Source organism: Bison bison, unplaced genomic scaffold (assembly GCF_000754665.1).
Source record: "Bison bison bison isolate TAMUID 2011002044 unplaced genomic scaffold, Bison_UMD1.0 scf7180017864048, whole genome shotgun sequence".
Lineage (NCBI taxonomy): Eukaryota > Metazoa > Chordata > Mammalia > Artiodactyla > Bovidae > Bison > Bison bison.
The window spans coordinates 1,992,832-2,003,870 of record NW_011494620.1 but is presented as its reverse complement, the minus strand read 5'-3'; the positions used below and the strand labels follow the sequence as shown (position 1 = coordinate 2,003,870).

The following is an 11,039-nucleotide window of genomic DNA, read 5'->3' as shown; positions in this document are numbered from 1 at the left end:
TAAGCTCAATTATTCAAAACTCTGAAAAGAAAGATTTAAGAACCCTCTTTTTAAAATGTGAACATATATCATGCTTCTTACAAAAAGTAAATCTCTAACTCCTTTCAGAAGAGGACAGTTGCCTTTTGAAATACTAACGCCTTTCCATTTTCACGACTTTTTTCATGCAATTATTTGTCCATTTGCTCCACTGAAGGAATCAGGATGAATGGAAGCCATTGATTCCCACGGATAAAACTGTGGTCACAGGAACAAATACTTCAAAATTGTTCTTGAAAATAATCAATATATTTTCCATTTATAGGCACTGATAAAAAAGTAGGTAACAACAGAATATTATTAATTTTGCTTTCACACCTATCTTCCTAAGTCTATGTGTTGTCATTCTGGACCAGATTTAAAGAACTCTTTTACTCTTGATACATATTAACCAAGTTTATATCTTCCAATGAATACCTCAGTCTTTCTTCTCCAGTCCAACCCCACTGGATATGAGTAGATTTCAGCTTCATCACAAAAGTGCTTATTAACAGTTACAGCTATCTAAAACAAAAAGGGTTGCATTAATCTCAGAGAGCATCTCAGTAAAGAGTGATGACTATTAATATTTACAGTGATGATGTTGGAGAGGTTTCTGTATCTTGAGTTTGATCTGTTTCTCTATAATTCCAAAATTCCACCATTATATCTTAAGATGTTCAATCTCCATCATAATGCCTCACCAGTCTAGAATCGAAGACTTTTATATACCTATGTTATTAATAATCTAATAACTAATATATTTATACTAGAACTTGTTTTCATAAAAGCTTTTCTATCCTATGTAATAAACAATTACTGATCACCTACTATTTGTACAACATAAGGATAATAGAAACCTACTGTATAAAGCAAACCAGTGACATTAAAATTAAAATAATTCCATTCAGAGGAACATAAGTGATAGATTAATTCTTCCCACGAGGGGCCAGGGAAAGCATATACTTTACTTCTTACCATCTTCTCTCCAGTTCTCCTTCTGAATTGCTCTTGCATTTTCTCTACCTTAATATCAAGGTTTTCAAATTGAAAAGAAGCCTCTAAACATATTTTAGAATTTATTATTTTATTGTATGCTTTCTCAATAAACTAGCAGCACATTGCAGAATTATTTCAGTGCCCCAAGACAAAATCCTATAGCAAGCTTACCATAACTCTCCTGGTTCTTGGAATCCTCTTTGGCCCATTCCAGTCCCCCTTAAAAGCCCATCCAATTGGGCAACACAGATTCAGTTTCAGATTTCTCTACATTGCCAGTGGGGAATCAACTCTGATGGACCATTATAGCTGGAATACTTTGCAACAAGAATGTATTTGAATTACACTGTTACTTTAGGATAATGTGTGACTTATTTATCCAGGGAGACTGCAGTTATTGCAGGTAATTGTTGACTTCTGATGTTCAAATTTCTTTCATCCAAAGCGTTCTGAACATTTGCCATATCATATATGGGGTGGTGAGAGTGGATATTCTCTTGGCTAGGAAACGCACTGCGTAACATTGAGACTTTAGTTACTCTTTATAAAACAGAAGAAGCAGAATTCCGGCAATGCCCCTGTTTCTTAACACATATTGCATTATTCCCTTTCAGTTAGATTGGTAATAGTGGTTTCCAAAAGGGCATGCTTTTGCCCTGTGGTTACCAAGAGATGTGCTGTCCAGAGATGGTCAACATCATGCCCTGCATGTAAGGAAAGAAACACCAAAGCACGCATGCTTTTCCTTTGCTGCTTCATTTCAAAAGATAGGGAAACTTGCCAGAACTGGATGTGTGTTAACTCCATCTATGCCTTGACATCTGAAAGGAGAAGTGAAATGGGAGGTATCCCCCCAGTTTAGTGAAAATATGATCCCTCCTACATGTTTCATCATCCAGTTAAAATTCTAATCTCATACTCTGTGAAAGTTTGTATCTAGACAACATTTGTTTTTAATCAGCAGTCGTTACTGCCTTGTGATTATCAGATTTACATCGACCTTTGCTTACTGGTGAAAAATAATAACCTTCCAGTTCGGCTCTGAACTGAATATGACAAAATGTGATAAGATCCAATCATGCTCTCATTGAGCACGGGGACAGGGACTCTGAAAGGTGTGGATTACAGAATGATCCTTAACGTCTAAACGAAATCATTTCCCATGAAAACCCTCTAAATTACAAATGAATAAGACGGAAATTTGAAACGAGTCAGGAAGCAAAATAAAGAAAAGATAAATCATACAAAAATAAACATCTTTTGGAGAGCGAGAAGAAAAAAGAGGCTCAGTAAATACAACTGACAAAAGCGGATTTTAGCTGGCAACTTGAAGCTGCTGATGCCTTTTGGAGAGAGTTCAGATTCCCAGGTTGATGCAGAGCTCCCTCCCAGAACTCTGACATGTATATAAGCTCTGAGCTCTCCAAAGCCCACTGCCAGTTCTCTTCGTGAACTAACTGCAACGGAGAGACTAAAGATGATTCCTTTCTTACCAGTATGTTCTCTGTTCCTGCTGCTGGTTGTTAACCCTGCAAATGCCAATGGTCATTATGACAAGATCTTGGCTCACAGCCGTATCAGGGGCCGGGATCAGGGGTAAGTCAGTGGTTTGATTTTATAAACCTTTCCCCACCCCCACCCCCTTAGCTTGTTGTATGTATATTTCTACATAAAGTTTCTTATTTATACCTCAGGGGTTTTTTCCTACTTATTTGTAATAAGAAAAAGGAACAAATGAGTAATCTGTGGTTTATGTACATGTCTTAAACTTTAAGAATTACTGTCCAAATAATTTGTGTATAATTGCTTTTTATGAAACATTGCAAGATTTTAGTCTAATTAACAACATTTAACAGGGCATTTCTTTACAATTCAGTTTATTTGTGTTTTATTTCCTTCTAAATTTTTGGAATGAGGTTTTCAAAATTAAAGAATCTATAGCTAGAGGCTCTCATTACATAAACAGCTTTGAAATATCTCACATTACGTTAGGGAAAATTTCATTTATGTGTGTGTATGTATGTATGTATGTATGTGTAATTTTCATTATGAAAATTACACAATAGATAATGTAACAAGTTTTCTGAAGTTTTTTGAAGCATTTAAGAATGCTTTTAAATTTTGCATTCTGTAAAATTTGCAATAACTTGATTTCATAGAAAAAACTACACCTGAGTTTCTTAAAGTTATCAGACAATTTAGTAACTTAACCAAGCATTTAGTATTAATTTTTGAAATGGATGTTGGTACTGCTGCCTGTGTCTCAGAGGAATTTTTCATCATGCTTCCAAGTTCCCTTGCCTTACAGAGCAAATAAGACTTGCATCTCTTTAAGGGAGAAAAACACTTAAAATTCTGGCAGAGAATGTTTTAATCTAATTACTTCCAGGCAAAGAAATAAATTTTCCTTTGGGCAGCCATATTATTTAAGTTAATCTTAGCATTCACTTACTTCTGTGATTGCTTACCTAGAAAATTACAGAGCACAGTATCTTGGGACTTAGTAAAACTCGTCTATTTTGCTGTCTGATCTGTCATTGTTCCAGGGCCCCGAAGCCACTCCCAAGCCCTACGTGAGTACATGTTTGGTTTAAAAGGGTCAGGGCATTACCTACTATTAAAAGTAATAAGAAACATATTGTTAAAATCTATTAGATTAACTTCTGAAATACTGGCATTGTATTCCCAGAAGTGTACAATTTCCTGTCTGTCACAGTTAGTTTTTCTAATGACTCAGTAGGATTGGATCAAGAATGAGATCTGCCCATGACGAGAGTCACATCTTTAAAAATCTAAACCACATAGTAACTTTTTCATTTTCTTTCTTTGTTTTTAACCACCTGACCTACAGATATGAAAAACTATTTGTTAATGTTATGATATTTAACACTCTTCCTTACTTCTATCTTCCAGTCCAAATGTCTGCGCCCTTCAACAGATTTTGGGCACCAAAAAGAAATACTTAAGTACCTGCAGGAACTGGTATCAAGGTGCCATCTGTGGAAAAAAAACGTAAGTCTCATCTTTTCTTTAATGTGACAATTCCAAAGACAATACTGCAATGCCCATGGCTTTCTTTGGACAGAAACACACACTGTTCTTTTGAAAATTCTCTCCAAAATTGGGAGCTTAAAAAAAATGGATCACTGTGAATAAAGAAATTTCCCCTGCATTTCTCCCTGTACTCATAAAACTAACTTTTTCCCTGACTCTACGGCACTAGCCATGTGACCTGCTATAGAATCACTGTAATAGTTGGGCTATGTCATTTCTACTCCTGGTTGGGCCTCTTTTATCTTGGGGCTTCCTGGTGGCTCAGTTGGCAAAGAATCTGCTTGTGATACAGGAGACCTGGGTTCAATCCCTGGGTCAGGAAGATCCCCTGGAAAAGGAAATGGCCACTGGCCATGTGACTTGGTATAGAATCACAGAAAGTTTGAATGGAATCACTGAGAGTTTCACTATGTCATTTCTCCTCCTGGTTTGGTTTTTTTTTTTTTTGTCTTGGGGAAGTCAATTAACCTCATTGTCTCAGTTTTCTCATTTTATTAAAAAGTGGGCCAGAGGAACAGATTGATCTGAAAAATCAGGATTTTAAGGTAAGATTGTTTGCCTCCAGTCATTTAGAAATTATCTAAAATACTCCACTTTACCCCAGAGTTTTCATCAAAGATTAAAGTTGGAAAAGATTCAGGTTTCATCTTTTCATTTAATCCGTCACTCCATCCCAAACTGTCAGATTCTTGGAGTCTCCAAAGGTGATAATTGAAGCCCACCACTAGACTATTTCAATAACCAAAAAAGATGATTACTCCCCAATTTAGTTATCGGTTTCACTTATTAACTTAAAATTGGAAAACATTTTTTATTACTTGATAGCTTATTGGCTTAATCAATTAATACATATTGGCAAATTCTTCATTTTAATATGGAGGAGCTGAGTTCTAGATAGAACAAGTTACTAGATTAAAAAGGTCAGAGATGTCATCCTTGCTCAAGAAAACAGTGGAAATGGCTCCTGCCTGCTTCCTATTAATTTGGACCCCACCCTCAGTGAAGGATACCCTGAGAACCACAATATTATGGGAGACACATCATCGTTAAATTTCAGATACCCTAAATAGGTGAAAGGGTTAGGGTATTGCTAAAAATATATTCCTAACAATAATATTGGTTACAAATACTAAATCACATAATCTTTTGGAGTCTTCATTGCTTTACCTATGAAATGTGAATTTAATTCATATTCTGAAGGTAAAGAAAGTGAAGTCACTCAGTCGTGTCCGACTCTTTGCGACCCTATGGACTGTAGCCTACCAGGGTCCTCCATCCATGGGATTTTCCAGGCAAGAATACTGGAGTGGGTTGCCATTTCCTTCTCCAGGAGATCTTCCTGACCCAGGGATTGAACCCTGGTCTCCCGCATTGTAGGCAGACGCTTTACCGTCTGAGCCACCAGGGAAGCTCTGAAGGTAAAATGAATGAACAAATGTGAAATTACTAAATAACTTTAATTCATAATATTAGTCATCCTTAAGTTTAAATTATTTTAAGCAAATTGGATATACACTGGTTGGAAAAGGAGGTATGAACAGATACTATTTAAAATGCATAAGGCTATCTTTATTTCTACTACGAATCATGTATTCAAAACATACAGCCTTAGCTGGACTCTCCATAGTAACCAAGTTTAGGACCCCACAGGACACTGCTGCCTGTTCCCACACATTGGCTTAATATAATTGTAACTAATGTTACTTCTTGACCGGAACATTATTCCTATTAGTTTGCAGACATCTGCTAGACTTATGAGTCATTGACACAATTACAATGTAAGTCAGTGGTTACAAGGATCCTGGCCATGATTTAGGTCAGGCCCCAGTTGGGAATGCCAAAGCTCTGGATTCTTCTCCCTTTGTTCTTTATATTCCTGATTACCATGAGGCTTATTTGGAATGCACACTAACTACATAAGAAAGGACCTGCTTTCTGAAACATTTAAGGGAAATCTTTATTACACCCTTCCTGGAAGTTAAGGAAGTCTGATATAATCTTACTTTAATCATCTAAATATATTAGAGATGCCAAGGCTTGTACAAGGCATATGCCAAGAATCCTTCTTGCTTTCCATTAAAAAAAATTTCCTGCTTTGAAGTCTGGTTTTTTACCAGAAATATAACGTGTCTTCTTTGACTAATTACATTAGCTTATTTCTGTTAACTTCATTTTCACAAACACATTGACATCTGTACTCTGGAATAAATGTAAATGCTGGTAGCTAGTTTTAAATAAGCAAAGACATCAATAATATTGACAGGAAGAATGCCTGATTTGCCATCTGCTTGCAGCTGCTAAAAATTCCAAAGTCGTCTTTAGGAACTTATGTATCAGTTGACAGAAATGTATTAAATGATTTGCTCAAGGTCACACATCTACTAGGTAGTGGAACTGGGAACCAAATTTCATTCTTCTGGCTCCACGATCCTGGAATTTTCCACCATGCCATGAGGCTAATGAGAAACGAAACTCATATAACTACCTTAATGTCATAAAAGGTCAAAGATATGGTTTTTCCAGTAATCATGTGGGGATGTGAGAGTTGGACCATCCAGAAAGCTGAGCGCAGAAGAACTGATGCTTTTGAATTGTGGTGCTGGAGAAAACTCTTTAAAGTTCCTTGGACAGCAAGGAGATCAAACCAGTCCATCCTAAAGGAAATCAACCCTGAATATTCATTGGAAGGATGGATGCTGAAGCTCCAATACTTTGGCCACCTGATGTGAAGAGCCAATTCATTAGAAAAAACCCTGATACTGGGAAAGATTGAAGGCAGGAAGAGAAGCGGGCAACAGAGGATGAGATGGTTGGATGGCATCACCTACTCAATGGACTTGAGTTTGAGCAAACTTAGGGAGATAGTGAAGGACAGGGAAGCCTGGCCTGCTGCTTCATGGGGTTGCAAAGAGTCAGACACAACTTAGCAACTAAACAACAATGTCATAAACAAACAAACAAACAACAAACTTGATATCTAAATTATCAATAAGTCATGGCAAAAAATGATATGTTTTGCTATCTTTGTCAAAATGTATCCTATGCAGTGCCTCCATTTTAATATTAATTTTCTTCCAATGTATAGGACTGTGTTATATGAATGCTGCCCTGGTTATATGAGGATGGAAGGAATGAAAGGCTGCCCAGCAGGTAATGTTTCAATTATAGGATTAAATGAAAAATTTGTCTTGTGTGAGGAAAAAGAGTTGAATTAGCTTTTAGAGAAGCCAATATGTGTGTGTGTTTAGCACCATGATAAATCCAAGATATATTCTCCATATCTTAATCATTAGTTCATCAAGGCAATAAAGCATGAAAACATACATCTTATACACTGGGTGCTGGGCAACAGACACTTATTCCAAATTTAAATTAGTTCAACATTTCCTCAAGACAAAGATCCTCACTACAAAATCCCTTTCTTTGAGCTCATCTAGAAACATGGGTTGACTACTTGGCAAGGCATCATCTTTTCTGATTCAACAACTCTGATTTTATAAGGTTCTTCATATTGAAAGTTGGTTTCCTGTAACTCACTAACTTGAGAAAAAATAGTTCATCTATTTCCTCTTTGAGATGACAGCCATTCAAATATTTAACACAAGTCTTCACACCCTTCCTCCAGCTATTCTGTCTTCCCCAATAGAATCTTCTTCTGTGGGCTAATCATCCACAGTTTGAATGGGATCTAAACTTTGGAGCCCTTACTGTCATGGACAGCAACCCATGGAAAACCTCTAATCCGGTCTTTTTTTTTTTTAATTGTGATCCAAAACTGGTGTCTACAACCCATGTGTGTCCAGGCAGTGGAGAGAATATTGAGACAAATATGTCAGTGTAGGGAGCTCCTGAACTTTTGTTGATGTCATTGGTAACCATGTTATGCCATTAGCTCATGTTGAATTTTTAATTAATTAATACAGAGTAGTGGTCTGTTTTATATGAATACTATCAAATCAAGTCTTCCACAGGAATTTGTTTTTTCAACTTAGGCACAGGATTTACATGGAACCTTGTGGCATTTAACCTGTTAATTTGGACTCATTTTCCCCATTCTGCTGGGGTGTCTTTAAATCCTAATTTGTAATTTAATTTACTAATTGCATACCTGTTCTTTCTATTGTCACAAAGATAAGAATCATATCTCCTGTAATATGATCCAAGTCATACTAAACTTTAAATAAGGTCATGAAGAATAAGTTGGCTATACCCAACCTAAAGGCTAACATTCACATATTAATTTTCATTCTGAAGTTCAGGAGATATATTCTGGCAGTGTTAGATATTTTAATCTATTTTCTTCCTGAAATTATGATGAAAAGAAGTAGGTCTACATATTTCTTTCAGGGACCCAAATCTATGTAATTATGGTCCTTATAGGAGCTTTAAGCCAGCATGAAAAAAATTATTACCTTGGCCACTCTCAGAGAGAAGTGAGGAAATTTTTTTTCAATGAAATGATCAAAGATACTTAGTGATAATTGTGATTGAACCCTTATAGACATAGCAGATTTGACAACTAAATAGATAAAACATTAAATAAACTAGGATAATAATTTAAAATTCTTTGACCTTCAACATAAAGGATAAGTACTTTGGGGCTTCCCAGATGGTACCAGTATTAAAGAATCTGCCTACAGTGTGGGAGACCCGGGTTCAATCCCTAGGTTGGGAAGATCCCCTGGAGTATGAAATGGCAACCCACACCAATATTCTTGCCTAAAAAATTCTATGGACAGAGGAGCCTGGAAGACCCTAAAGCTGGGAAAGATTGAAGGCAAAACAAGATGGGGATGGCAGAGGATGAGATAGTTAGATAGCATCACTAAACCAATGGACATGAGTTTGAGAAAACTCTGGGGGATAGTGAAGGACAGGGAAGCCTGGCATGCTGCAATCCATTGAGTCACAAAGAGTTGGACAGGACTGAGCGACCAAACAACAACAATAGTACTTTATCATTTGACATTCAAAAAGCAACTTTCATATAAAGCTGATGATTCATAGACTTGTGCTGCTAAAATCATCAGTAAAATATCTTGAGGGACTTCTTGTAAAGGTTAAATCATTGTAAAATAACATTTTTGACATTTTCTCCTAAGTACTTATTCATCTTTTGATTATTTCAGTGATGCCTATTGACCATGTTTATGGAACGCTGGGCATTGTGGGAGCTACCACCACACAGAGCTATTCTGATGTCTCAAAACTGAGGGAGGAGATTGAAGGAAAGGGATCATTCACTTACTTCGCACCGAGTAACGAAGCTTGGGACAACCTGGATTCTGTAATTCATTATTTTTAATGAATATAATTTTTGCTGTTATTGTTATATTATTTCAGTATATTAACTTAGAAATTAATAGAAATTGTATATTAATTTATATATTAATAGAAATTGTATATGATTTATTAACTTAGAAATTAATAGAAATTGTATATCTTTATGTTGTACATATATAATGATACATAAAAAGATGAGGGTATTAAGGATGCTCCTTAATTGAGGGTAAGGAAAAAGTGGCTCAGTGGTAAAGAATACGCTTGCCAGTGCAGGAGATGCGGGTTCAATCCCTGATTGGGAAGATCCCCTGGAGAAGGAAGTGGCAACCCATTCCAGTATTCTTGCCTGGAAAATTCCCACTAACAGACGACCCTGGTGGGCTACAGTCCATAAGGTCGCAAAGAGTTGGACATGAATGAACATGCAAAAAACAAACAAACAAACAAAAAGGAACAAATCATTTTAGAACCTCCATGAATGGAATAACAGCCCCCCAGGCTCATTTCCGTAACTGACAACCCCAATCTCAGAGTCCAAACTTTAAAATTATGAGTCATCCTTACTTCTCCCCTCTTCAGTTCTTAGAAACTACTATTAGTCATCCACAGCTCATTTTTCATCCTCGTAATACACTCCTTCTGTTACACATTGCCCCCAGATCAACCTTCTTAAAGCCCAGGCTAATCATTGTATTCTAATGCCACAAAAGTGGCTTAGTGGCTCCCTATTGCCAGTTTAATTTACTCTTTGCTTGAGAATTAAGGTCTTCTATGTCATTGTCCCATACACTTTTCTAAAATTTCTCCCTGTTATCTGAGAAACATAAAACCACACTGGACAACTTCTGCTTTCTGTGCCAGCAGTTGGACTTAGAAAGATCACTACAACATTCCTACCCCATCTACCTATCCTGCAAGACCTGTCTCCAAACTTTGAATTGCTGGCCATTTTCGTTTGACTTAGAAAGCATTTTTTCCTCCATCTGTCCTTTATCTAATCATGCTTATATATACCAGCTGCTATAAGACCCGTGGGCTTCCCAGGTGGAGCTAGTGGTAAAGAACCTGCTTGCCAATCCAGGAGATGCAAGAGACACAGGTTTAATCCCTCGGTCAGGAAGATCCCCTGGAGGAGGGCATGGCAACCCACTCCAGTATTCTTGCCTGGAGAATCCCATGGACAGAGCAGCCTAGTGGGCTACATTTCATAGGGTCTCAAAGAGTCAGACACAACTGAAGTGACTTAACATGCACGCACACAGGATAAGTACCTCAAAGATCAAGATTTCACATTGTATTTCTCATAACACCAAGTACAGTATGATATGATATTGAATAAATCAAAGGTACAGAATGGTTGAATTCTTGAATGTTATAGAATAAACATTAAACACATTAAAATTACAATAGTGTATGTATACAAATATAATGCCATTTTTAATTTTTTTCCACCCTAAAATTTTAAATATCTGATAATTTCATATCCCCTAAGCCTTGACGGCAAGAGCATCTCTTCATCAATATATTCATTAAAATTTTTGTTTTGACTCTGCTGCTGCTACTGCTGCTAAGTCGCTTCAGTCGTGTCCAACTCTGTGCAACCCCATAGACGGCAGCCCACCAGGCTCCCCCATCCCTGGGATTCTCCAGGCAAGAACATTGGAGTGGGTTGCCATTTCCTTCTT

The 11,039-nt window shown here is 36.9% G+C and overlaps 1 protein-coding gene across 7 annotated transcripts in view; it reads left to right on the top strand.

Moving 5' to 3' along the window:
• The first annotated feature begins 2,330 nt into the window (after window positions 1-2,330).
• POSTN (periostin, osteoblast specific factor) overlaps window positions 2,331-11,039 on the top strand; it is a 35,270-nt gene continuing 26,561 nt past the window's right edge. For 3 of the 7 annotated variants that reach the window (XM_010835633.1, XM_010835637.1, XM_010835636.1), the window contains exons 1-4: window positions 2,332-2,613; window positions 3,931-4,029; window positions 7,157-7,221; window positions 9,201-9,358. In XM_010835633.1, the coding sequence (XP_010833935.1) occupies window positions 2,495-2,613; window positions 3,931-4,029; window positions 7,157-7,221; window positions 9,201-9,358 (441 nt within the window). In that variant the 5' untranslated portion in view covers window positions 2,332-2,494. Of the gene's footprint in view, window positions 2,614-3,930; window positions 4,030-7,156; window positions 7,222-9,200; window positions 9,359-11,039 lie in introns of all 7 variants that reach the window. The other 4 variants (XM_010835639.1, XM_010835638.1, XM_010835632.1 and 1 more) reach the window with 3 other exon arrangements.